Source organism: Phaenicophaeus curvirostris, chromosome 7 (assembly GCF_032191515.1).
Source record: "Phaenicophaeus curvirostris isolate KB17595 chromosome 7, BPBGC_Pcur_1.0, whole genome shotgun sequence".
Classification (NCBI taxonomy): domain Eukaryota; kingdom Metazoa; phylum Chordata; class Aves; order Cuculiformes; family Cuculidae; genus Phaenicophaeus; species Phaenicophaeus curvirostris.
Genome location: NC_091398.1, coordinates 14,776,925 through 14,802,596, shown reverse-complemented (window position 1 = coordinate 14,802,596; position 25,672 = coordinate 14,776,925). Strand labels below are relative to the sequence as shown.

General features: G+C 38.3%; 1 protein-coding gene across 2 annotated transcripts in view; it reads left to right on the top strand.

The window, feature by feature from the left end:
* The window catches only part of PARD3B (par-3 family cell polarity regulator beta), a 429,894-nt gene that overhangs the window by 191,041 nt on the left and 213,181 nt on the right, over positions 1-25,672 (top strand). For both annotated transcript variants that reach the window (XM_069860945.1, XM_069860946.1), the window contains 5 exons: positions 3,956-4,042; positions 7,544-7,669; positions 11,557-11,915; positions 13,538-13,677; positions 14,454-14,582. In XM_069860945.1, the coding sequence (XP_069717046.1) occupies positions 3,956-4,042; positions 7,544-7,669; positions 11,557-11,915; positions 13,538-13,677; positions 14,454-14,582 (841 nt within the window). The remainder of the gene's footprint in view (positions 1-3,955; positions 4,043-7,543; positions 7,670-11,556; positions 11,916-13,537; positions 13,678-14,453; positions 14,583-25,672) is intronic.

Genomic DNA, 25,672 nt, shown 5'->3' with positions numbered 1-25,672 from the left:
CCATGAAGATTCTCCCAGCATTTGTGATTTGGGAAGGTCAAAACGCCTTAGAAAACCAGGTCCTGCCACAAAACTAGTTTTATTTCTGCAGAGCACCTTTTACGCATCTGTGTGCTCAGTGGTTGAGATTGGATTTTCAGTATTACTGGATCGTTTGCCAAGAAGCTTTCAGCTAACAAGTCTTTTCCTATTGCATAAGTAACAGAAAGCTAATTCTTGATAGAGTTTGCAGGAGACAAACCTGTAGTATTTGACAGCAAGGGCACTGCCAATCTGAGGATCAGGCTGATTCACCGCTGAATATGCGCCACGTAATGTGCAGCACTGTGTTTAAATCTTGTTAGAAATGGACTGCTCTGCATGCTAACTACATACATGCGTACATCTTCTCTATCATTGTCTTTGCTAACCTTAATTCATCAATGTTTTTAATAATATGCATAGCAAGCCTTTCTGACAAATGTGGTAGACTCTAAAGAATCAGGTAGAAATCAATAAACATTAAGCAAAGAAGAATTTACGTAGTGAATGATGACAGTTTCTTCAGGTTAAAAATCAATGGTGCAGCACTGAATGTGGTCTTGAATACCACAATCGGGTCACACTAGGCAGATGTTTGTTCCTCCCTGGGACCACTGAGGCACCATTGGTGCAGCGAGGGGAAGGGAGATGCCAGCGTGCGTCTGAAGAGGTCCAAGGGGTCCTAGTTGGAGTGAACCCTGCAGTTTTGATATATTTCACTGAGAAATGTTTTTTAAAAGTTCATTTATTTTGATTGCTGTAAGAATGTATCTGTGTGTGTATTCTGTAGAAACTGGGTTGCAAACTCAGCAAGGGCAGTATTTTCTGAGGTAGAAGCTCTGTCTGCTCCTTGAGAAACACACAGGAGATACCAGCAGTGTAGCATGCTGAGGCACCCTCTGTGCATGCTCGCTGATGCTCCCAGCCTCTCATCCCCTGCTAGCGATTGGACTCCAGGTCTTTTATACTGACTTAATAGCCCAGAATTAGTTTTCATTTTACTGCAAAATACACGTATGATGTATAGGGGAGATTTAAAATAAGAGTAGATCACTAGTAAGTTACTAGCTTTTGTAATTTAACTGTTTCCTATTTTGAGGACTTTTTCCTTTGCTTGTTAAATGTGTGGTATGTTTTAGAAAATCCATAAATTACCCTCTCTGTTGTCAATATCACAGCTATCAACCAGCAGTGGAACGCTGTTCTGCATTTTCCTACTCCCTTTTTTCAGTTTGACTGTCAAACTGAAGGGTCTCGGAACCTTGATGTCCCTTGTGCCTGCAGTTTAATAATTAGTGTTTTTCAAACTCATCCTGTTTAGGATCTCATCAGCCGTGTCTAATTCGTGAATACAATCCACTGTGCTGTGTAAACTGTAACCCAGTGTAGAGTAGTAGAGTGCTGGAATTCAGCTCTTCTTGTAGGCAGATTAAACCTCCTAGAAGATAGACGGCATGAGCGAACGATGTAAAATGTTTCAGAGTCTCTAATCTTTCAGATTCCTAAACAAACAACAAAAAAAAATGGCAAATCACAGATATCCTGCTTCTTAATTTTTTTGTTGTTGGGCTTTTGTAGCTATAATATAAAAATATGTCCTGTTAAAGCTGTTGTGAAGGGCAGTTTTCTTCTCAGATGTAACCAAGAATCACATTTGTCTGAGAATGAAAAGTCATTCTGCCTAATTTCTGATTAAAAATATCATTCTAAATACACACCTATGTATAAAGAGGGTGCTATTATGGATATTTAATGCTTTAGTACGTGCATAATTCTAGGATGTGCCGCAATGTTTTAAAAACTAATGCACATGGGCTGTTAGTTTTCACAAAAACCTATTTTTCTTAGTGTGTAGATTTCATGTTAGATTTAAAAATAAACTTGTATGTTTTCTTTGGCTTTGAGCCTACTTGTAACTACAAGTGCATTGATTTAATATGACAGCTAACCTGTCTGTCCTGATAGGCCTCAAAAAATGCCAGCTCTGTTTTACAGTTGCTTAAGACGACAACTCTTCCCTGGAGTCCTTGAGCAACACGGGGTTATCTAGGGACAGCTATAACTTATTTAAATTTTCCCTGTAGAAATGAAAGCCCATTTACCACTTTTGATTATTTTCTGGATCTGGCTACTTAATTTGCTCGTATGTTTTGATTCTGTAGGAGTTCAAAAGGCAGTAAAAGTAGCCCGTTAATTTTTCTTTTGTCTGTTAAGAGAATTGGAGGAAGTAGAAGATGGAACTAAAAGAAGAGTTGATTTCCTATGCATGCATTTTTGAGGTTTTGCTTAGCACCCGATTGGCTTTTCTGATCGATTTCACTAGAAAAAATGTTTTCTAAAAAAATTTACAGGAAGATCTTGTCAGGATTCCCTGTTTGATTCATGAAGTGGGGGAAATACAGGAAACAAAAAATCAGCAAATAGAAATGTCTGTTGATTGTGCCTGTGTTATAAATATAGTAACATGAAAGTCTGCTATGTTGTGGTTAGTGGTGACTTGTTTTTCAGGGTCTGTCCATTTAATTTTTATGGAATATAAATTAATTTCAGTGTCAGGCTTTTTGGAAGAATAATTTATTAAAAAAAAAAAAGCTCCCAAAACCTCCCAACAAACACTTGCTGCCATCCCACCCTACAAAACAAAAGAAATTTATGTAAAGGTAATTTCTAGTCTTAGCTTGGTCAGCTGAACAGGGTTTAAGAATTGTTGTATTTAGGGCAAGTTGCTTCTGATTAATCGTTGTGCAACTGGGTAAAGGTTTCTGACAAGAGCAAAATATCCCTGCATTATTAGAAAGCAATGCCAGGAGTCATCTAGGATTGCTTTTAGTAACTGTCCTCCTTGTGACAGGACTTAGCTTTGCCGTGGGTTTTTATGCTGTATCTAATCTGGTGTAACTGTGTGTTGCCACTTCAAAGGTGGTCACAGATTCCTCCTTTATACCTCTGATTGCTGGTGATTCTTGCATGAGCTCAAACGACCAGAAGACCATGCGTCGGTGAGATTGGGCAGCTGATCCCAGAGGAAATAGTTGTAGTAGGGAAGAATTGTTTGGAGGGGAGGGCGGGATGGTGCAGAGGGATGAGTGTGCAAGCATAGAGCTTCTTATAGTTTGAATGTATTAGCATGTTCAAATGTAGATGGAAATACCCAGTACTTGTCCACTGGCCACTACTTGGAGTGCTGATGGTATCCAGTATGATTTGAGGGGAGGTGGTGTAACAGAAGGTTTTATATTTTTTCGTATATTCTAGCTAATTCAGATACCTTCCTTTTCAAATTATCACCCAGAATAGCATTAAGGTCACTGCAAGGCTGGCCATGTACAATACTCAGCAGGAAATGAAACAGCACATAGCCATGAAACAGCAAAAACCTGTCAGAGATTAAATATAGAGGGTTTTGATAACGGTGTTTGAGGAAGGAAACTTCCTGATAAAATGAGCTGAGTTGCACTTTTGATTGAAATTTGTTTTGTTCTTTGAATTGTTCTTTGAATTTCTATGCAACTGAGGGCAGAAACTCTGATATTTAAATATTATTTGACTAATTGATGTCCTTAATGTGTGATTTTTCATGTTTATAATGTGTCCACATGGGGAAATGGACTGAAGCAGCTCATGTGGAGCTTAGATTAAGAATATGTAGAATAACCTTTTTTTAATTAACTTCCTGATTTACTTAAGGCTTGACTTAGGAAAATGTTCAATACTTTGTCATTCCCTTTCAAAGTAGACAAATGCTGCTCTCTAAAACTGAAAGAATTTGATAGCCATTTAACATTTCATTGCATTTTTATATATTAATGAGCTCTGAGTCAAATTTTTTTTCTGTCCTTCCTGCTATCTGATCAATCGGGATTTTTTTTTTTTTTTAACATAGAAAATTCTTTGAAAAAGTACATGAGTTGTGTTTCCCTGTGCTCTTTTTTAGTGAAATGACGAAAACAGTGGAGATTTCTGGGGAAGGTGGACCCTTGGGGATACATGTAGTGCCCTTTTTTTCATCTTTGAGTGGAAGGTAAGGTATTTTCTGCATTGCTCAGGAAGTATGTTAGCAAAGGGATTTCAGTCATGGTTCTCTTAAAATACCTGCTATTTAACCGTAAGGAAAAAAAATGCTTAAAAGAAAATTGGCTTGTGACATTGTTTTATGTTACCAAACTATTTATTAGTCTAATAAGAGAATACGAACCCCTGTGTTCATATATGCCCTTCCTAATTGCCTCTGTTTTTATTGAACAAGATCCTCTGTAAAACAGTGTCATACTAAAGATGTGGAGGAGGAGAGGTGGGGTTTTTTTTTGTGGTGTTGGTTTTGTGGATATGTGTGGGGTTTGGTTTTTGTTGTGTGTGGGATTTTTATGTTTGGAGTAGTTGTTCTTGTTTTCAGTTGGATTTCTCTGCATTGGCCCTTCCTTAGCGACATACAAGACAAGAAAAGTAAAAACAAAAAAATTGCTAGCCTGGTCATACTCTTCAAGCCACCTTTCAGATTTGGTTTGTATAGCATTTATAAAATGTGCACTATACCATGAACTTTTCTTTGTCACAATACAATTACTTTAATTATAAATGATTTAACATAGTCTCTTGAGATCTCAAAAGCCTATTATAGCAGCATGCTCATATTGATGTACTGTAGTTAAGACTGTGTCAGCATTTTCATTATAACTGTTTTCCAAGCTATGTAGCCTAGATGAAAAAAAAAATAAAATTAAATTCTAGCTGAAATTTGACATATGGCAGCTTAGGCAGAGAGTTAATTTGACACTGGCAGCCTTCAGTAAGAGACGGGAAGTTGCCAATGCCATAATGACACTACTTCATAGTAAAACGGCTGCCTCTAACACAAAGACAATTATTGAGGAAGTTAAAAATGTCTAATTCTTAAATGCTTCTTTACTTGCTTAGCTTTCATGTAGTACAGAGAATGTGAAGGATTAAGTTGCCTTGTAAAGGTCTGTGTATGTAAATGTTTTCTCAACAAGCTCTGAGTCTGAAAGTGGACTCAAATTCATTCAGAGTGTTTTATTTACCAAAAAGGAAAATAGATGTCCATCTGCTGCCTGGAAAATGTCGGCACTGTCTCAAGAAGAAACTTGTTCTTCAGCGGGAGCTGTAGGAGGCCTGAGTTGTATCCTCGGCTTTGCAGGCTGCCTCTCTATCTTGAGAAAGGCACTTAGGCTTGTTGCCTTGTGATATGGAGACATTAGTTCTTTGTTACAAGCATGCCACAAAGGTTGTGGTGTACACACTGTATTTTAAGATCATTAGGTAAAAATTGTGATGGAATTGCAAGCTCTTAAAATCAGTAATTCCTGTGACTGTCATGCAGTTCCATTCTGAGGTATCATTTTGTTCAGTGCGGCTTTGAAAAAGTTCTGTAAAGGAGGAGTAGAGTTCATCTGCATTCTGTGCATGTTAACATGTCCTTATTGATAAATGCTTGGGGGGATCCCTTATAGGAGAGGGGATTTTGACAGATGGACTGCTTGTTTAGACAGTTGTCTTGAAATTTTAATGACCCTTGGCAGAACCTTACCAATATCTTTGTAAAAGCACTAAAGTGACTTAAATTGCTTGTCCCTCTTATTTAATCAAGCCTGAGATTAGTGTATAAATTTTAACTCATAACATGAGAAAGTACAGAAGAACATCTTTTATTTATGTTAATGACAAGATGCAATTTATGAGGGCGTGCTGGCCGTGACTGGGTTGGTCTGGTATTTCCCTTGTAAAGTTACCTTCTAATAAGGCAACACTGGCTTTAGCCTAGCACTGCTGCAGAGGAAAAATTTTCTAGAGGTAGTTAAAACATTGTATTAATTTACAAAATCTTAGTTTATACAGGAACTACAAAACTAATGGTAAAAGTTTTCCCCTTTCTTTGCACTTAGGTATCATTAAAAAAAAAAGGAATTAAAACTTAGTAGTGCATTAAAATAATGCTAAAATTGAGACTGCAGAAAAAAAGTAATGGAGCAATGCATTTAAGGTGCCACAGCACAGGGAACTCAAGCCACTCATTCAGGTACTGCAGCACATGCAGAGAGTTTTAGAGAAGTGGGTAATCCTATTGCTCTATATGGATGCAGCATCAAAGCACAGCAGGATTAGTGACCAACCAACTTAATTTGAACTTTATTTTTCTTCTGTTGGTTTGCATCTTAACATAATTATATTTCATTAGTTCTTAGTGGTTAGTTTTTAGATTGCCACTGGTTGACTGGTTGTCATCAGCAGGACTGCAGCCAATCACCGCTGCTGCCCTTTTCAGTCCTCTAGTGAAGGATAACACAGCTTGCAAGAGAATCTTTATGCGATAGATATTAGATCTATTTTTTCTGTTAGATGTTTTGAAGTAGTAATATTCATTAGGAACCAAGTTTTCAATTGAAGTACATTGATATGACATAAATATAAATCTCAAAACTTTTATTATGCAATAAATATAAAATCAGATGCACGGTGAATTTAGTGTCGTTTGAAATAGTTAACAATATGCTGTGAATCTGTTGAATGGACTTAAACATGAAGGACGGTCATGAATCTGAGAAAAAAAGACAAGACTTCTGTTTTGTGATTGGAGTGGTGGCACATTGGAAATTGCACATGAATATTTTATGGAAAATAACCAATAGAAAATGGTCGCTAAAGGTCATCTGTCTTTGCTGATGTGGTATGGAAATTTAATGGATAAAACTTGATTATAAGAGGTCTTCACAGACGTGAAGTGGTCAGGTTTTTTGGACTTTATAGTGGTATCGTTGGATGTATCTATGTTGAGTTGTAGTCTGCAATATTGGAGGTGCTTCAGGTAGGTCAGAAGTAGCCAAGTGCTCCCAGCAGAGTTAGCCATTCTGGAATTTTGCACCACCCACACTTTTTCACTTAATGCATTGCCAGAAGCTCCTGTGCTGCACCTCAGCTTTCAGTTTGCACAGAACCTGGCAGTAAACAACTTAGGTTTTGATGTTCTGCTGCTCTCCTGCCACATAAATTAATAGCGTTACTGTCATCAAGGGACTTCGGCAACTGTAAAGCTTCAGAGACTTTTCAAATGTAGAAATAGTGGTTATTTTTTAACTTATTCGAACACCCATTTCGTTTATTATAGTGAAGTTAGAAAAGTAGTTTTGATCTGTTTGTGCTTTCTGTTGGAGCAATGCAGTCGTACTTAGTGGCAGACAAATATTGCATAAGCTACTTTCAAATTTTTAACTGGATGGGGAGATCTAGGAGTTTTCCTCTGTTTCTCCAAGTGTGAACCACAGGACTTAATATTTCCTGAAGTTCTAGCAAGTTGTATGCATTAGTGTCCAGCAAGTTTTCTTGGTGTTACTTGCAATACCCTCCTTTTTAGTTAAAGAGCGACCTGGATATCCTTTTTTCTAGGTTAGGCACTTCATAATGTTCTACTCTATCTCATCTCATAGTAATTACGAATATCTGTTTTTCGTTGCTAAAAATTAATACCAGCCGAATAAGAATAGCTTTCACTACTTCTTCTGCATTTTAGAATGCTGGGACTCTTCATCCGTGGTATTGAAGAAAATAGCAGATCTAGGCGTGATGGGCTTTTCCATGAGAATGAATGCATTGTGAAGATTAACCACGTGGACCTTACAGATAAAACCTTTGCACAGTAAGTGCTGGTTTACTGATACTTTAGACTAGCCAGGATTTTATACTATAATATGTTTATTCGGTGATTCATACAAAGGGATTAATATTTATTTCAGATAAAATGCCTGTATAATTGATAACGGACCAAAATGTTTAAATTCTTTCTGAAACCTCCAAATAAGGTGAAATTTGAGGAGAGGAACCTTCTTGTAGTCCTAGTGAAGCTGTTGTGCATACTTAATCTAAATAGCATTCAGTTTTTTTAATAGTTATCATAGCTTTGTAATTCTTCTGTTATTTTCTCTGTGTTTTCTTTGTAATTTGTTCCTTGTAAGACCTTCAGAATGAGTCAACATTGCAGCATGTTTTATAATGCTATTTTGCAAATTAAGTTGTTCTTTTTTTGGTGCTGTGGGTTTTTGAGCATTTATTTTTTAAAAAGCACCTGTACTGTGTAACTGATTAGTTGAGCTAAATGGTAAGTCTCATGTCTTATGACTTGTATTAAAAATCTGTTGACATTTATTGTCTCCCTTAAATTACTTTAAGTAACAGGTTGCTTTGATCAGTTGTGAATTAATGTGGCATTGTTGCACAAAACAATAGGCTCTCAAATTTCACAGGTATTTACTGTAGTAATTAAATAGTAATTTGTTTTTACTTTTTAATCCATATATTTAGACAGCTGAGTGATTGTTTATAATATAACAAAAACCTATTGAGATCTCAAGGGAGTTGAGGCTTAACTTTCTAAACAGTAAGCCAAATGTTCAAGGTTTCTACTAAAATCAAATAAGTAATTTCACTCTTAGGGATAAATATTCGCAAAATAGGTTTTCATAAAACCAGTACAGGTTTTCAAGACTATGCTTTTTGCCTCCTGATACCTTTTCGAGTTAGACATTTCTGTGTATTTGGTGGTAAATGTATTCTGCTGTGATATAGTACATGTCATCATCTTCCATTCATGGAAAGTTCCTACATAACACATCAACTTTATCAGAACATGAATGTTGGTATCATATTAAAATGTTAATTGCCTCATCTCTGCATATTTGTAGTTGAAGATGTATCCTTCTCAAATGAGATTTTGACTGAATCAAAACCTCTCTTTTCCAAGTTGTATGTGATCTTTTCGTTACAAATTTCTTTTGTCCTTTGTGTTCTCTTTAGAATGTAACTGGATCTTCAGAGGCTTTAAGCCCATAAGATATATGTGGAGTGGAGGACTCCACATTCTTCTCCAAGGTTACTAGATTTTGGGACAGTTAGAAATGTGCAATAAACTCTCCAGTTCTCCATAAATCTTCCTTTCAAAATGAGAGATGCAGGGCATTTCATTTCTCCAAGGTTTGTGTCAAATTTTGTGAGTCGGAAGGGGTATTTACAAAGACAACTGTTAGTTTAAAGAGGCTAGTCTTGTTATACTATCTCTTCATTGAGAGAATGAAAGAGAGAAGTGATTCAAAGGTGATGCAGAGCAGAGCCTAATTTAGTTGATCTAAATCACCTTGTGTTACAGTAACAAGTAGCATAGTTGCAGTGGCATTGGATCTGAGGAGAAAAATTCAGGCAGTAAGGACTCAATTCAGGGACTGGGGCAAATAATTTGGACCAGCTCTAGTCTGGTCCTGTGTCTGGTTATTTTGTTCTGCAGAACTGCCTTCCAGAATATCCTTCTGCATTGCTCTGAGAATGGCTAAAGGAAGCAGCTTTCCGGCTTGAAAGTAGTCTCAGTGAAAATGCCTTTTAGCTTTCAACTGGCATGACATAACTGTTCTAACCTGTCAGAAGTCCACGTTAGAGAAATGCAGTAATTGTAATGGATGTCATGAAGTATCGTCCCAATGACTGTTGACCCAGAAATAGTCATCAGATTCTCCTTTGAGAGGGAAATCTGTTTGCTAGTTTCAAATTGACATTTCTTCATAACCCTTGTAAAAGCTGTTTTAACACTTAGCAGAAACTGTTACATACTGTCTCTTTCCATTTTCAGCAGAGACTTTCTAGTGTTGCTCCTGATGATTGCCGCTTCTACAGCTGTAGTAGCAGCAGCCTACTTTCTGTATTCCCATGTTTGTAATAGTTTTATATATTGGGACTGTGGGTCTGCTTTTTCATTTGCTGTTAATCTGTTTAATTACATTCAGTTGTGTTGCAGAGTTTCTAGCACCTCCTTTAATTCACTCTCTTATTTCTTTAAAGTATACATTTGGGGTCTCAAGAAATGTAAATTTCTCCATCCATTATTTTTTCTCTTTGATGTGCAGCCAGTTATTTTGCCCCTGAAGACTGCATTTAGGCTTTCCCAGAGGATGTCTTGTGTTGCTTCCACTATTTTTTGTTTGAAGGAGATCTTATGTTTTCCCCTTCATATATTTAAAATATTCATCTCCTGAAACGGAGTTATTAAATTACCTTGTAACATATGGCAAAATGGCTACTTGCAAGGATGAAGATGGGATGTGAAAGAAACCAGGTTAAGACTTCACATCCTTGTGCTGAGAGCAGTGGCTTCCTTTCTGTATCAGTATAAAAAAATGTTTATTTTGGAAGTACTTTCAACATTGACTCCTGTTGAATAACTCAGTGTAAATCCAAAGCTAAGACTTCAGAGAAATACTGACTTTGCCTGACTGACAGACATGCTACAGAAAGGTAGGAGATACATAACTTGTTCTTGAAAGGACCCCATGATTTTTGTGAAAATTACTATGGCCATTACTTCCCCTCTTGACCTGATTCTGCTAAGCAGAATTTCTTGGGTTTTTTTTTTCATTCTCAAAAAGTGCTTCAGCTACTACTTCTGTTTGTACTTGAGTTGTCTTCTACAGTATGGAAGAAAATCAATCCGTGTCATCATAAGGTAGGAGAGGAAAGCACAGAAAGAGATGTATCCTTTGTTCTTTTAGAATGCAAGGTTCATAAAATGTCTTGATTGACCAAATCTATGGGTTATTCAAATTGCAAGGAAGGCTTTATCCATAGTTGCTTTGGCCAACTTGTCTTAATTGCCTTGCAATGCTTGGGAACCTGAATACTGTATTGTTGCCAAGCTGTCAGTTCAAGGGGAGGGAGTTTCATTAATTGCTTCAACAAAGTTTCTGATGTTGCAGTTGAGCAGATTTATAAAGGCATTAAGTCCTTAAATACACCTTAGCAAAAGGTTACTGCTTGAAAGATGTAATACCTGCCTATTTATTTATCCATTTATGTAGAAACACATGACTAGTTTCACCTTCTTGGTCACCAATTTTTTTTCTGATGCCTGTATATCCCGTACCGTTATCCTTTCCCACTGCACCAATTGCAGTCGCAATGTTGCTTCTGAGGATGTCCATATGTCCCATGCCCTCATCCTTTTTGTTGCTGTGGAATCAGCCAGCAGTTGTGTTAGGGATGGTGAAGGAATCTGAGGGACAGTTAGACTGTACTTGGGAAAAACGGACTCTTGAGCTTGCTTATACTGGATGCATCCACCCAATCAATTGGTCACGAGTGCTCACTGTGCCTCTATGCCAACAAGAATGCGTATAACAAGCAGTTGAAAAAAAGTAGGAAGCTATAACTTCAGGAGTCTTTTGATGAGCTTTGCCATCAGAATTTCCCTTCCTGAGGCTCTACATGAAGAAATATGTTCATTAACTTATTCTGGATAACGTATTTTCATAAAAACCTAAGAATCGTGATAGATGTGCTCTTCCTACTTGAAATGTAAGGAAATGGTGTAGTTTAGAAATCAGATTTCATGTGTAAATGGGCAAAAAAGTGCACTGTGGTTGTGAAGGTAAAGTTATTTCTTCACATTTAAGATAAAGTTTTGTCTTATTCTCTGTCTTTGCCTTATTCTCAACTTCAAACTTTGCCCAAATATTCCATGTGAACTTTCATAACTTTCTTTTGAAGGGCTCAGGACATCTTCCGTCAGGCAATGAAGTTTCAAAGTGTCATCTTGGAAGTCCTTCCTCCGTGTAATCGAGAACAATATGAGAAATCTGCTATTGCTCCTCTTTGTTTTGTGGATAACGAAGAAGGAGTTCCAAAAACAAAGATTCCACCTCCTCTTCATCCAAAACCTACTCTGAAAACAATTAATGTCTCTGGAGCAAGCAACTTGGAGGCAGGTGTACAAGCAACACTACAACAAGCTAAAAGTCCCAACCTTCCATGTCTGGGTGGAAAGTTGTCTTCTCCGTCATTGTCTCCCCTTATGGGCTTTGGCAATAAAAGAAATGCAAAAAAAATTAAGATAGACCTGAAAAAAGGTAAGTCTTTGGGGCTGATTTGATTGATTCTGTCATTTCTCTAATATTGATACCTTAAGTTATTTACAATTTAAAAGTTCCAAAACTTCCAAATGTGTAGGAATGTTAACAGTAATGTTCTTACCAGTCAGATTCTTGTAAATCTTGGATGCACGTTATCTGGATTTACAGATTTTTAGAACATCTCAGTTACTGATTATGTGGAAGCTATTTCATTAGCAACATGAGATATTAAGATGTGTTTCAGCATTTTGCAAGTGCCAAATGAAATTTTAAACTGTCTGCTATCTGCTGGTGACCTTTGTGGTTTTTTGGTTTTGTTTTAGTATCTACTAATTGTGACAACATTCTTTTAAAGATATGTTTAAAAATATGCTCTGTTCTGTTTCATGTTACCCAAGAAGTTGACCGCAGATTTACTTGTCTTTGCCGTTTATATTTTCTACAAACCTTTTCTTTGCATATGTATTTATTCAGCTGTCAGCAGGTCACATTTTGCTCTGTGCAGATGTCTGTCTTTGCATGGAGTCACAGGTTTATGCACATGTGGTAAAATGTGCTTAAGCAGATTCCAATTAGCATTTATATTTTCTGTTTAATTTTTGTCTCTGATTTGGCTGAGGGTTAAATTTGGTGCTAGAAGTGGCCCTTTTTGAAAAAGTGTATCTTTGTTCTTTTAGCACATAATGAATGTAATCAAGCTGTCATTTCTTAATTCATGTTATTTCTTAACTTAAGTAGTTCGTCTTTACTTCTGAACTCTTTAGCTTTGTGTTAACAAAACCTACTTCAGAATTTTCCCCATTTTAGATGTGATGCTTTTGATTTTGAAACAGTAATTTATATTTTTAGAAATGATAGGAATGTTATACTGACATCATGATATCTCTGGAAACTTATCACGTGGGTTGACGGTATCTCTGAAAACTATCACATGGATAGCAACCCTGCTTAATATAAAAAGATTTATATGGACCCTGCCATTTCTGGGAGATTTTGCTGGCTTATAAACAATACCTGCTAATATTGATTTTACTCCCTAATTATTTGTTAAAGCATTTTATCTATTAACACTTGGGGTTGTTTATTTCCAAGCAATGAACAGCTTCACTAATGGAAGCTCTGCAATATCACTTTCCCATTCTTAACAGTATGTAGTCAGCAGTTTTTGCATCCAAATCATGTGACATTTTCCACTTTTCACTAATTTTCAATAAAACCTGCTAAATTATATTTATGCTCATAAATACACAGTTCTGATTGCTCTGATATGTTTCAACAACTATTGATGTTAATGTGAAGGCTGATACCAAAACCACCTAGAGAAACATTTAATGCTCTAAAAGGAGAATTGTTGCTTTTTTTGTGTTATTGTGGACCATCCAACAGTATTTCCGTCTGTAGCTCTTGCAGGAGGATTTGAGCATGTGTTCTCATATCGTTTGAATTCTTCTCTAGACCACGCAGAAAATAGGCTACATGTCTACAGCTTTTTGTTGCTTTCTTTAAGAGCTAACTGGAATAAGTGTCTGTGATATGTTACTAACATTGTTCACTTACTTTTAATGATCATTGTTTGTTTGTTGAAATTTATATTGTGGGTTCTTTATCTGACCTTCTAGGTCCAGAAGGACTTGGTTTCACTGTGGTTACCAGAGATTCTTCAGTACACGGTCCTGGTCCAATTTTTGTGAAGAATATCTTACCAAAAGGTGCAGCAGTAAAAGATGGTCGTTTGCAGTCAGGAGACAGAATTCTGGAGGTTAGGATATTCACCCATTGCATTTACATTGCTGAGTATTTATCACTGCTTTTGGAATAAATATTTTATTTCCTTGTATGTGATACTGATGCATGGAATTAAAAATCTTGACGTTGGTTTTTAAGAAGAAACCAAACCAATGAAACTAAACAGATCTCATGGCTTTTGTGCTATTTGTCAACAACATAGCGATTTGAAAAAAGGTGCTGTTCTCAAGGGTCCATAAGATATTGGCACAAGGGGGATCTGATAACATCTTGTTCTTAAAGCAGATAGATGTATCAGGTCAGAAACAAAACATGTCTTCGGGCATATCCAAAAAACCTCTGATTAAGATTGAGATGGTTCAGTGCTCATTTTAAGGCAATTTTTCTCAAATCAGTCTGTTTAAAATTTCCAGATATCTTGTGAATTACAATCTCATTGTCTAATGGGCTATTTCTAGTTAATAACCTGAAAAAGCTCTTAAGGTAAACAGTTTTAATAATACTTAGGCCTTGTTTCTGTACTTTTGATCTTTGAAGTGCTTTACAAACTAATTAAGCCTCACAACCCCCCTGCAAGATGGGTAGGTACTACAGATCTGCTTTAGCAGATGGCGAAAATGAGGGGAAAAAGGTTAAGTGCTTTGTGCAGTGCCAGGAGGTGGTGGGGAAGGAGAGAATTGTGGGAGCTCATCCTTCTTTGCTCTCAGTCACTGAATGGCACCTGTGTTAGGTGAGGGGAAAATGGCAAAAGACAGTCATACTCACAGATCTGACATCTATGTCTGGTAGGTGAATGGACGGGACATCACTGGTAGGACCCAGGAAGAACTTGTTGCTATGCTGAGGAGCACAAAGCAAGGGGAAACCGTCTGTCTGATTGTGGCTCGTCAGGAGGAGGCCTTTCTACCTCGAGAGCTGGTAAACTTGTTGTGTTTTCCTCAAGAATGATATTGAAACAATTCCATGCTTTAAAACTAGCCCAAGAAATAGAAATGACCTGTTGTTGGCTGAGAAAGCCAGTGAAAGGTAACTGTGTAAAGCTTGTATTTAGACTTACTTTTGATGTTGGTGGATATTTTATTTTGTTTACATTAGATGCAATTCCATGCATTTTGATATTTAATCCCCAAAATGACATTGTAAAGCAGAACTCACAGGGGAATATTATCAATGAATTGTGTAATTGTGATGTCAGACATGAACAAAAATTTATTGTGCTCATTCAGAAGAGCAGCAAACTTTAAACTAGAAGTTTAAAGTGCGTATAGTGAGTCCTGTAGCTTATTGGTAACAAACTAGTGAGGGTGGCTTCCCCCAGGAGGTGCGTCTCCTAAGTCAGATGCCAAGCTGCAGGAGTGGTGAGGAATAGAATTCCAGTGCACTCCTTGCACATTTCGGAAGCATCTTGGCTGCTAGTCCTTGGCTTAATAGGCTTTTACATGTCTGATTTTGTTCTATCTCAAGTGTTTAGTGTTCACTTTTTTTTTAAGCACTGACATGAGACTGTGTTCTCTTTTCTTTCGCATAGAGGAGGACTACATCAGTGTAAAAGTGCTATCTGATATATTCTTGTTTCTCCTCAAAGAAGGTCATTTCTTCGGTTGCCTCTTCCTTATCTTGATTGATGGCTATACTTGACCTTTCCTTAAGAACTTCTCAAGATAAAGGAAGGACAGCTTTTCCTGCTTTTGTCTCATTTTACCTCCTTAAAGAACACAAACCACCTTCATTCTTTTCTTAACATGCCGCCTCCTTGCTTTTCCTTTTGCTTTAGACTGTTAGCAAGATCTTCTACAGAAATCCTCCATTATGTTTCCTCACAAAACATTGCTGACAGTTTTACTCTTGTTTCCTCATTACCAGTTGGATGTTATTGAGGGCAAGGGTGTCTCTTGCCTGTGGTAGAAAAAGTAGATGGAGAGGGATTCAGATCCTCTTCTGCGAGCCTTTCTTCTTGTGCCACTGGTGCACGTTTATCCTGTAGTAGAGCAATTGCAAAGTGTCCTAACAAAACTATTTTTGTTTTCATTTTCCTTTTTTACTGAGTAATCTTCAAGGAGGATAACGGCAGAATGTTTTCAGCCCTGTAATTGTCAGGGATTCCCAAAGCACCAAAATCGGTCATTGTAATGCTGTTCAGTAAGTTCTGAGCTGTAGAGTCAGTGTCTGTGTGGATTGGAGGGAGATTTCTGAGTCTGAAACTACTAAATTATTTATTATACTTAGGATTTCTGTTTTTCCACCAGCTCTTCTAAATAACAGCTTAGTTTTTGAAAAAGCTACACATTAACATTTTTGTCTTGTGTTTTTTTTAGTTATAAAACACATTGCTTCAAAAGTGTACTTTTTAAAATAACATGTATTCTTCTTTTCTCTCTCCTGTTACCACAACATTATTCTTTATTGTCATAGTACCAGTTCTCTTGGAAATCACTCTAGCACTCTGTGGGCATAAAAGGCTGGAAGAATCTTACGGCTATTTATAATTTTTACCTGCCACAATTGCCTGCTATTAAATTCTATCCCCTACAGCAACGATTAACTACCTTTCAAAAGGTGACTTACTTATGACTGGTATGATTGAGATCCACAAAGTAGCCACATTTATCCTGCTAGCTTGACCTTCACTTAGATTGCTTTCTCTAAGAAAGAATGATGCACAAGTGATGGCTCTGGCTGTAATGGCGATGATATGTGAATTCTAAAACTGTTCTGTGTTTCTTGTTATCCCAATCAAGTACACCGTAATACAGATGTGAGTTATTGAAATACATTAGATAATTTTATGTAACCAGCCCTTCTAAATTAAAAAGCCTTTCAGCAACATCTGTTTCGTAGCTCACAGCAAAAGTGTGGACTATCATACCACTATGCTACCAGATGTTGATACTAACGTGATGCTTGTTGGAATTCGTGAGATGTCTGAGAACACTCTCAGCAAAGATGAAAAGAAATAAATTAAAATTGATTTAGCTCTTTTGTTTGTTTTTAGCTTTAGCCATGATATTACATTGGACTAATCCACTGCTACCTCAAAAGTTACAGTGCTGTTTTGATCGAAGAGGAGAAATAAGCCAGCACTTAAATGGTTTTTTTTTGGAAGGAAAGGCAATGGATAATCCAATGTTTTTCAGGGACAGCTGTAACTGAATGCCCTGACTATGTAACGTGTATACAGAGTTTATCTTAATACTTGGAGATTTTGTTAATTCCTGGCAATAATAGGGTAATTGCTTTATATCAGACTTGGTCTTGATTTGAGCAGTTCTCCAGCGACTGTCATCTGAGAAGCTGTTTTCATTAGATTCCCTGTTACCTGTTGAAAGGAAAAGCAGAAGGGGCTGCCCACAGATTCTTGAGGCAAGAATGCCTCTGGAACTTGGACCCACTAGAGTCCACCCACCAGACTACTTCTGAGCCTGTTGCCCCACTAGATCTGGGTTCCTACGTAGATTTCTGGAAAGAATTTGCTAGCTGCATGGGCTCAGAGCAAATAATGTGACAAAGTAACAGCAGGTGGCATTTGTTTGCGTAGGTCTGTAATAAAAGAATGTGACTTTACCTCATAACAAAGCTGCAGTTTGGAGAAAGCTTGGTCCCACGAGTATTTTCTCTTCAGTAAGCTAGATGGAAGCAGAGTTTGGAGGTTTTCTTACTGTGATCTATGCCAATGAGTTTGCTGGCAAGTGGAGAAATATATTCAGAGTAGGAAACCTTTACCACACACCCCAAGAGCGAGATGCGGTGTGAGTAAGAATGAATCAGTGCTGCAAACAGGCATTATTAAAGTAAGGGGCACTGGGGCTTCACTTACACTGGCCTATGCAACATCTGAGGGTTGTACTGTTGCACTATTTGAATGTAATGTAATGAGGGAATAAAATAGGAACCCCAGTCTTTATGGTGTTGTTGCTGCTTTAAAAACAGAAAAGGGGGTTCTAATGAGATTTTTTTTTTTTTTTTAAGCACATCAATCAAGTAGAATTTGGACCAGCCATGGCTTTTGTCCTTATTATACAGTTAGCCAAATGTTCCCAGTAATTCATGCCAGCCGCTGGTAAGGAGCTGATTCCAAAACTCAGGAGAAATTTTGATTCACTTAATTGTCACTGTCAACAGAGTGTCCAGTGATTAGTGCATTCTTTTGCATTCTTTAAGGTGCATTTGGGTGGATAACATGGCTTGTTTTCTGAAGGATGGTGAATATTACAAAGAAACTGGCATAGCTGGACACGTTTGGATTTTTCAGCTCTTAGCAAAGTAAATGGATACACATCAGACTGGCTATCATTCTATTGTGTTTTGAAAATACAGTGTTTTGATCATGTGTATTTGTTTCATCTTGTTTTCTCCAGGCCAAATGCGTGATCTGAAGATAACATTTCTTTTAATAATGATATAAAGATCACTTACTCCCCCTTCTCTTTCTTTATCCCTGCATTGGTAAAACAAGGGAAGGTACATGAATGAAAACAGCTCTGGTGTAACCCATTCTGTGCCATCTCTATGAAATTCTTTATTCTTGTTGTTTTTCATGAGCGTGCAGGATAACTGCTATGACTCACATAAGCAGAGGAATGTGTGTGTTCTGCAACTGCCAGAAATAATAGAGCAACAGAAATATTTAAATGCATTTTTCTTTAAATTGGAGCACATACATAGTGGAAGTTTTACATATGCTCTCTTTTTTGTTTTAAAGATAGCTTTGACTTAACAGTTTCAACAGTAATCACTGTTTCTATGGTTTCTTAGTATATTCCATGATACCTGAAGAATGGAAGAGGAAAGGGAACAAGCCAGCATTTTTATTGCAACAATCAAAAGAACAGCAATGCATAGAATGTAGTTGATCTTTGAGTCTTTTTTTACACGTGCTGTACAAGATAGGAGGAAGCAGGATGAGAGGCAAGTTCAATTAAGGATTTTTTCTGCTTACCATGTGTGATTCACTTTTATGTTTTAATCTTCCCCTAGTTAATTCCTTCCACTACCTAGAACTTGTATGCCTGAAGGAGAACTTCTTGTTTGCCTTAAGTGTTTTCTTTTCTGGTTTTTTTTTTTTTATATTCATAGCTTAATATGTATTACTTCCTTTTAATTGTTTCTTACCTTTTTACGTGCAGGAAGTAATTTCAGGTGAAATTTCAGTCTGGGCTTTTTTGGACCTGTTCTTGTAGGTCAAACTGGTGATGCCACTGCTCAGTTAACAAGAGATGATCAAATAATTCCCATAACAAAGTTATTCCAGCAATTACCAGTTGTATGTTGTGTTACCTCTATTCAAAAGGAGAAGAGTGTGATAGAAAACAATCAATATACATATATTGGATTTAATAACGTAGACAAGATTCAGTTCTTTAATTGTTGTGCTTTATGAAAAGAAGAATGTTTTGAATGCACATGGCACCTTTCATCTTGAATAACTTTAAAAACTATGTAGATGTTTAAAAGTCCTGGTTTTTTTCAAGAACTTTTGAAGGAAAGTGTTTAATTTGAGGCCTGTAGGTTCTCTTTATCTAGAGTAGTTGACAAAGGAGTGTAGGTTGTGTCTACATAAGTGTATCTTTTCAGAGTGAGAACTTTATGTTGTACAGCCCCCTCAAAGGTTTTCAGCTTTCATTATGTATTTCAGAAGATGATTACAGCCTAGAGTAGTGGAAACACTGCACTTAGGTTTGTTAGTTACTGTACTTTTTTACAAAAGTCATGAAGGAATGTGACGGTCTTCCCTGTTATGATGAAGAGAAATTGTGGCAAAAGTATCCCTGGCTTTTGGTGAGACTTCCTAACTTACCAAAGAGGAATAAAATACTTGAATAATTTATGTATCTTTAAGAACTGTTTGTTTTTTTAATCTAAACTAAATCCAACAATTTCACAACAGTAGAATGAGCTCTCATGTGCTGTGAAGTGCCAATATAGCTACCAACACAGCAAACGTGTTTAGTGTGCTTTTCCATGTGGTGGTGTTAGTCAGCCTTTTCAAGGCTGCAGAGGCATTATTGTATCTGGTCTACCTATTGCTTTCTCTGTCAAGCAAGAAGAAAAGCAAAAAGTTACTTGCACCATGAGGTATTGTATTTGCTTACAGGATTACTGCCCCGAACTCCTAAGCTGAGGAACCCTACCTCAGCATTGCAAAATGAACTTTTTTTACTTGAAAGCATCAGTTTCAGCTCTGGTGTTATGCAAAATTATTTGGCAGCCCACTTGAATGTATGAAATCAGAAGTATGTAAACATCAGGGCAGAGACATACAAAATCTGGCTTTTGACAGAAATTGAGTCTTCATACATTTATGCAGGTTTATAGTATTTTCATTTAATAAAAGTAAAGTATTTGGGCAGTTCCTAAATCTTACTAGCAAGTGTAGTACCTTGCCATTTACAAGGATCCCCACATTTATTCCATATACCACATGAAAATTTTGAGTCTCTCTGCCTTGGAATCCATGAAAAAATGTTTTTCTAGCCTGTCTTAATGTAAAATGTGTGCATATGATGTTTGAAGTAAACATAAGAGTTATACACTTCTAATTGCTGTGCTTAGCATCTCTTTAAAACAGTAACCAGTACATCGAGTAGAGTGTTGGATTTTTACATCACAGTGTCATGATCTGTTTGACTGGAATATATTCTGAAAATATACAGTAACAGCAATCCTAAATTCACCCTGAAAATACCATGCAGTCTTCCATCTTCATGAGTGATAAGATTTTAGGATCTAAGTGGCAAAGTGTATTAACTGCATAAGGCTCAGTAGGGTGCTTAGGCACATGGCTAACCCCATACGTGGGATGAAAATGGTTATTTTCACAGTGAGGCATAACTTGACTGAGGAGTGAACTTTTTTATCCATTTATTTCCTGCAGTTATGTAACTTAAACTTTTAAGTGAGGCTGCATTTTAAAAGTTGAAGAGCAGTGCCATACAGAATTACAAAACTCTCTTGCAAGGACAAAACATTTCCTTGGGCTAGACTTGCTATGGGATCTCGAATAGGCATGTCAAGCAAACTGGCGATTCTCTGTTTTTGAGGCATCCTGTGACATCAAATGGTGAACTGTGAAATGTGATGTATCAGCCTTGGATGAAGAGCTGGATCTAGTTTTGTCAGTTTTCAAAGCTCTAATTCCAGAGAGTCTACATAATTCAAACCAGAACCATTCTATCTAATATAACACAAATTTGTAGTGTACTGTGTTAGAGTAAAAGGTATCCAAGTTACAGTATAATCCATCTCCATGGATTTGCTTTTGGCTTTTTTTTGTCTTAGCAGGGTGTTGCATTAGTGACCATTTAGCTTTTATTGCAGTACAGAATACAGATGATTTCAAAGAAGCCAATATGAAAGCATCTGTCAGAAATTCTAAAGATGAATACATGAGGCAATGACTTCAGTTATTTACTAGATTGTGACAAGATTACAGCACTGCATTACCTTCAAGTATTATTTTCAAGAGCATTACTGTATATCTATTGCAAAATACAGTGAAGATTTTATAGTAAGTGAATGACTGAGCTGTCAGCAAAGTATTTCTTAATTGTGGCTGAGCTCTTGGGAAGAACATAGAGAATAGTGAAAATAAGGAGGTATCTTCTTTTCAAGCTTTTCTGCCAATAATAGTTATGTGGTGCCACAATTTAAATGCTGCTCTTTAACTTTCATGGGTTTTTGCAGAAAATAATTGCAAAAGCATGTAAATGTCTTATTTCCTTCATAAGCCTTTGAAAATAACCCTCCTGGGTCTCTTGCCTTTTGCTCTCAGCTCTGAATGGCACTCCAGGGAGTTGGCATCTCTTATCAGAAATGAGCAGCCAGGCAAGGGGCAGCCAGCATATTGAGACACTATAATAGCATGTTGGTCAAGGGCATCAGACAGGTACTGAAAGGTCTCTTGTTGTGTTAAACAAATGCGATTTCCTTCCTGGCTTAAGTGGGAGCTAATTTTTTTTGTAAGCGTATCTTTTGGGAAAAGAACAATAGAGATAAATAAGGCAACCTTTCCAGTGAGAGATATGCATTAGATTATCATAAATCCACAGATCAAAAGCGCCGTGGTCAATGAGAACAGGCGTTGTAAGATTAAATAAAAGGACTAATTGAAAGTGGTGTCCCATGGTAGACAGAGGATTGACACAATATTGAGTAGCTATAGCCGTGGACTTCGTGGAATGGGAAAGAATACAATTCACAGTACTTTTTTCAAAGGTTACAGTTATGTTTGTACTGGTGACTGAGCAGTTTGTGTGTTGTGGAAATAAGAGAAGGCTAAAAGTATATCCTACCTGTTCTTTAAAATAGTGAGAATTTGTTGGTGAGACTTAATTATGCACCAGTAAAATTTTAGGTTGTTTTAAGAGTCCTTTATTATGGCCTTTTAATTAAGAAATCTGAGACGTGAGGTATAGATGTGCTTCTAAACTTAAATAAACTAATCGGAGAAAATTAATTAATCACATGTATCCTGAGACTCTTAGATGAAGGTTTTCAATCTGTATTTATGAATGTTATTTAGTACACATTATTAGGGCTTTCTGGTCTCAGATCTAGCAAACTCTGTGTTCTCTCATCTTCTCAACTTTTGTTTTGGCTTGTGGTGATTCAGCAGATGTCAGAATTGATTTTACTGAAGTTCCATGCAGGTATCTGTAGATTAAAACATTCCTCTCCTGATTTCCCTTGTGGTAAATGGTACCTGCTTGATTGTTTGCTCCATTCTGTTTAATGGCTGAGTCTGGTCAGCAAGGGGAAAGATTGCCTCTTTGACTTCTTCCGATTGCTGCATTCCAGTCCAGGAGGAACCATCTGGAGAAAGAGAGCAGTTGAGAGACCTCAGTAACTATCCAGAGTGTTGGATGATGCAACCAGGAGGGAGCTTTGTGAGCAGGAGCTGAGTGTGGCAGACTCCTATAAACAGCAGGGAACAAATATCACCAGGCTGTAGAGAGGACTAGGAAGGGAAATGTGCATATCTAGAGGGGACTGTTAAGAGCGTGTTGCAGCTAAATATGCTACTGAAAGCTGACAGGATTAGATATAGCAACACTGAAGGAAGGACATGCCCCACAACGACATAGTGAGCAGTGGAGATTGGTTTTTCAGATCTCTTTTTCTTTCTTTTTTTTTTTTTTTTTAACTTTAAGCTATTTCACTGTTAAGTATGCTTTAATAATATTTAAGAGCTTAAGATCTCTCTTGCTGTCTTCAACGTACCCATCTAAAAAGGAAAAGTGCAGGCCAGGCCATCACAAAGCTCTAGCCATCTGGAGGTCTCATCACTTGGCTATCTGGAGTTTGACTTATGTGGATGTTTCTCGTTTATCATAGTACCGTTGAGTGAGTTACCTATGTCTGCAGCAGGGAATATCTTCAGTGATATACTCTCATTTAATTCCTGAAGTGCTGAGGAGCGATACATTTGTCATGGAAAATACATGACATGGTTGTTGGCTGGGTAATTTATAGCATTAAGCTGTAAGTTTTTCCTGAGCTAGAAACATATTTTTGTTGCATCTCATTTCATTCATTCTGTGCCTGAGTGAATTCAGATTCTAGGATATCTTGTGATAAGAAGGATTTCTAATAGAACTCAAGGTTTAGTGCATTGGAGAGGAATTCCTTTACCAGACCATAATTCCGCTGGTGGTGGTTGCTCTGTTGTGAAGTATTGATGTTGGTGTTCTGGCAAAGTCAGGGAGCTGGAGGCAGTGGGAATCCAGCTTTGTGAGTCACTAGCAGCCCTTAATTTTCATACCTGCATATTGTAGGAAGAAGGACCATCACTGTTGAAATTCAGTTGCCCAAATGGAGCAGTTACTTCATGAGCTGTGAAGCTAAATAATGAAAGGAGAGATTTTTAGAATAATTAGACTATATTGAACAAGAAACACTTGTGAATGACTTAAGGAAGATTAAGGAGTTCTCCAGTAATAGGTAAAAGCATCTGATTTTTAAACTTGAATTAAATATACTAAGGTTTTGGTATGATGAAATTATCCATTTTCCAGAGAATTGTGGTGAGGAAAATCACAGAATCACAGAATAACCAGGTTGGAAGAGACCCACCGGATCATCGAGTCCAACCGTTCCCATCAAACACTAAACCATATCCCTCAGCACCTCATCCACCCGTGCCTTAAACACCTCCAGGGAAGGTGACTCAACCACCTCCCTGGGCAGCCTGTTCCAGTGCCCAATGACCCTTTCTGTAAAGAATTTTTTCCTAATGTCTAGCCTAAACCTCCCCTGGCGGAGCTTGAGGCCATTCCCTCTTGTCCTGTCCCCTGTCACTGGGGAGAAGAGCCCAGCTCCCTCCTCTCTACAACCTCCTTTCAGGTAGTTGTAGAGAGCAATGAGGTCTCCCCTCAGCCTCCTCTTCTCCAGGCTAAACAACCCCAACTCTCTCAGCCGCTCCTCATAAGGCCTGTTCTCCAGCCCTTTCACCAGCTTTGTTGCTCTTCTCTGGACTCTCTCCAGAGCCTCATCATCCTTCTTGTGGTGAGGGGCCCAGAACTGAACACAGGATTCGAGGAGCGGTCTCACCAGTGCTGAGTACAGAGGGAGGATAACCTCCGTGGACCTGCTGGTCACGCCGTTTCTGATACAAGCCAAGATGCCATTGGCCTTCTTGGCCACCTGGGCACACTGCTGGCTCATATTCAGTCGGCTGTCAACCAACACCCCCAGGTCCCTCTCCTCCAGGCAGCTTTCTAGACAGACTTCTCCTAGTCTGTAGCACTGCATAGGGTTGTTGTGCCCCAAGTGCAGGACCCGGCATTTGGCCTTGTTAAACCTCATGCCATTGGACTCTGCCCAGCGGTCCAGCCTGTTCAGATCCCTTTGCAGGGCCTCCCGACCCTCCAGCAGATCGACACTTCCACCCAGCTTAGTGTCGTCCGCAAACTTGCTCAGGGTGCACTCGATGCCTTCATCCAGATCATTGATGAAGGCATTGAACAGGGCTGGACCCAGCACTGAGCCCTGGGGAACCCCACTTGTCACTGGCCTCCAGCTGGATTTCACACCATTTCCCACCACTCTCTGGGCCCGGCCATCCAACCAGTTTTCCACCCAGGAGAGTGTGCGCCTGTCCAGGCCAGAGGCTGACAGTTTCCGAAGCAGAATGCTGTGAGAAACTGTGTCAAAGGCTTTGCTGAAGTCCAGGAAGATACATCCACAGCCTTTCCCTCATCCAGCAGCCGAGTCACTTTCTCATAGAAGGCGATCAGGTTAGTTTGGCAAGACCTGCCTTTTGTGAACCTGTGTTGACTGGGCCTGATCACCCAGTTCTCTTGCATGTGCTTCTTGATAGCACTCAAGATCACCTTCTCCATGACTTTCCCTGGCACTGAGGTCAGACTGACAGGCCTGTAGTTTCCTGGGTCCTCCCTGCGGCCCTTCTTGTAGATGGGCACAACATCAGCCAGCCTCCAGTCCAGTGGAATTTCCCCAGTCTTCCAGGACTGTTGGAAGATGATGGAAAGGGGTTTGGCCAGCACATCCGCCAGCTCCTTCAGTACCCTAGGGTGAATCCCGTCCGGCCCCATAGACTTGTGGCTGTCCAGTCGGGCTAGCAAGGCTCTGACCACCTCCTCTTGGATCATGGGAGCCTCATTATGCTCTTCTAGCTCCTGGGTTAGTACACAGACGGAATGACCCTCCTTATGACTAAAGACTGAGGCAAAGAAGGCATTAAGTACCTCAGCCTTTTCCTCATCCCCTGTTACTGTTGTTCCTTCTGTGTCCAATAGGGACTGTATGGTCTCCCTAGTCCGCCTTTTATTATTTATATATTTGTAGAAAGCCTTTTTGTTATCTTTCACTGACTTAGCCAATCCAATTTCTAGCTGAGCCTTAACCCTTCTGATTTTTTCCCTACACAATCTCACTTCCCTCCTGTAGTCCACCCAAGAGGCCTGTCACCTCTTCCAGAGCCCATAAACATTTCTCTTCTTCTTGATATCCCTCAAGATCTCTCTATTCAACCAAGCTGGCTTTCTCCCCTG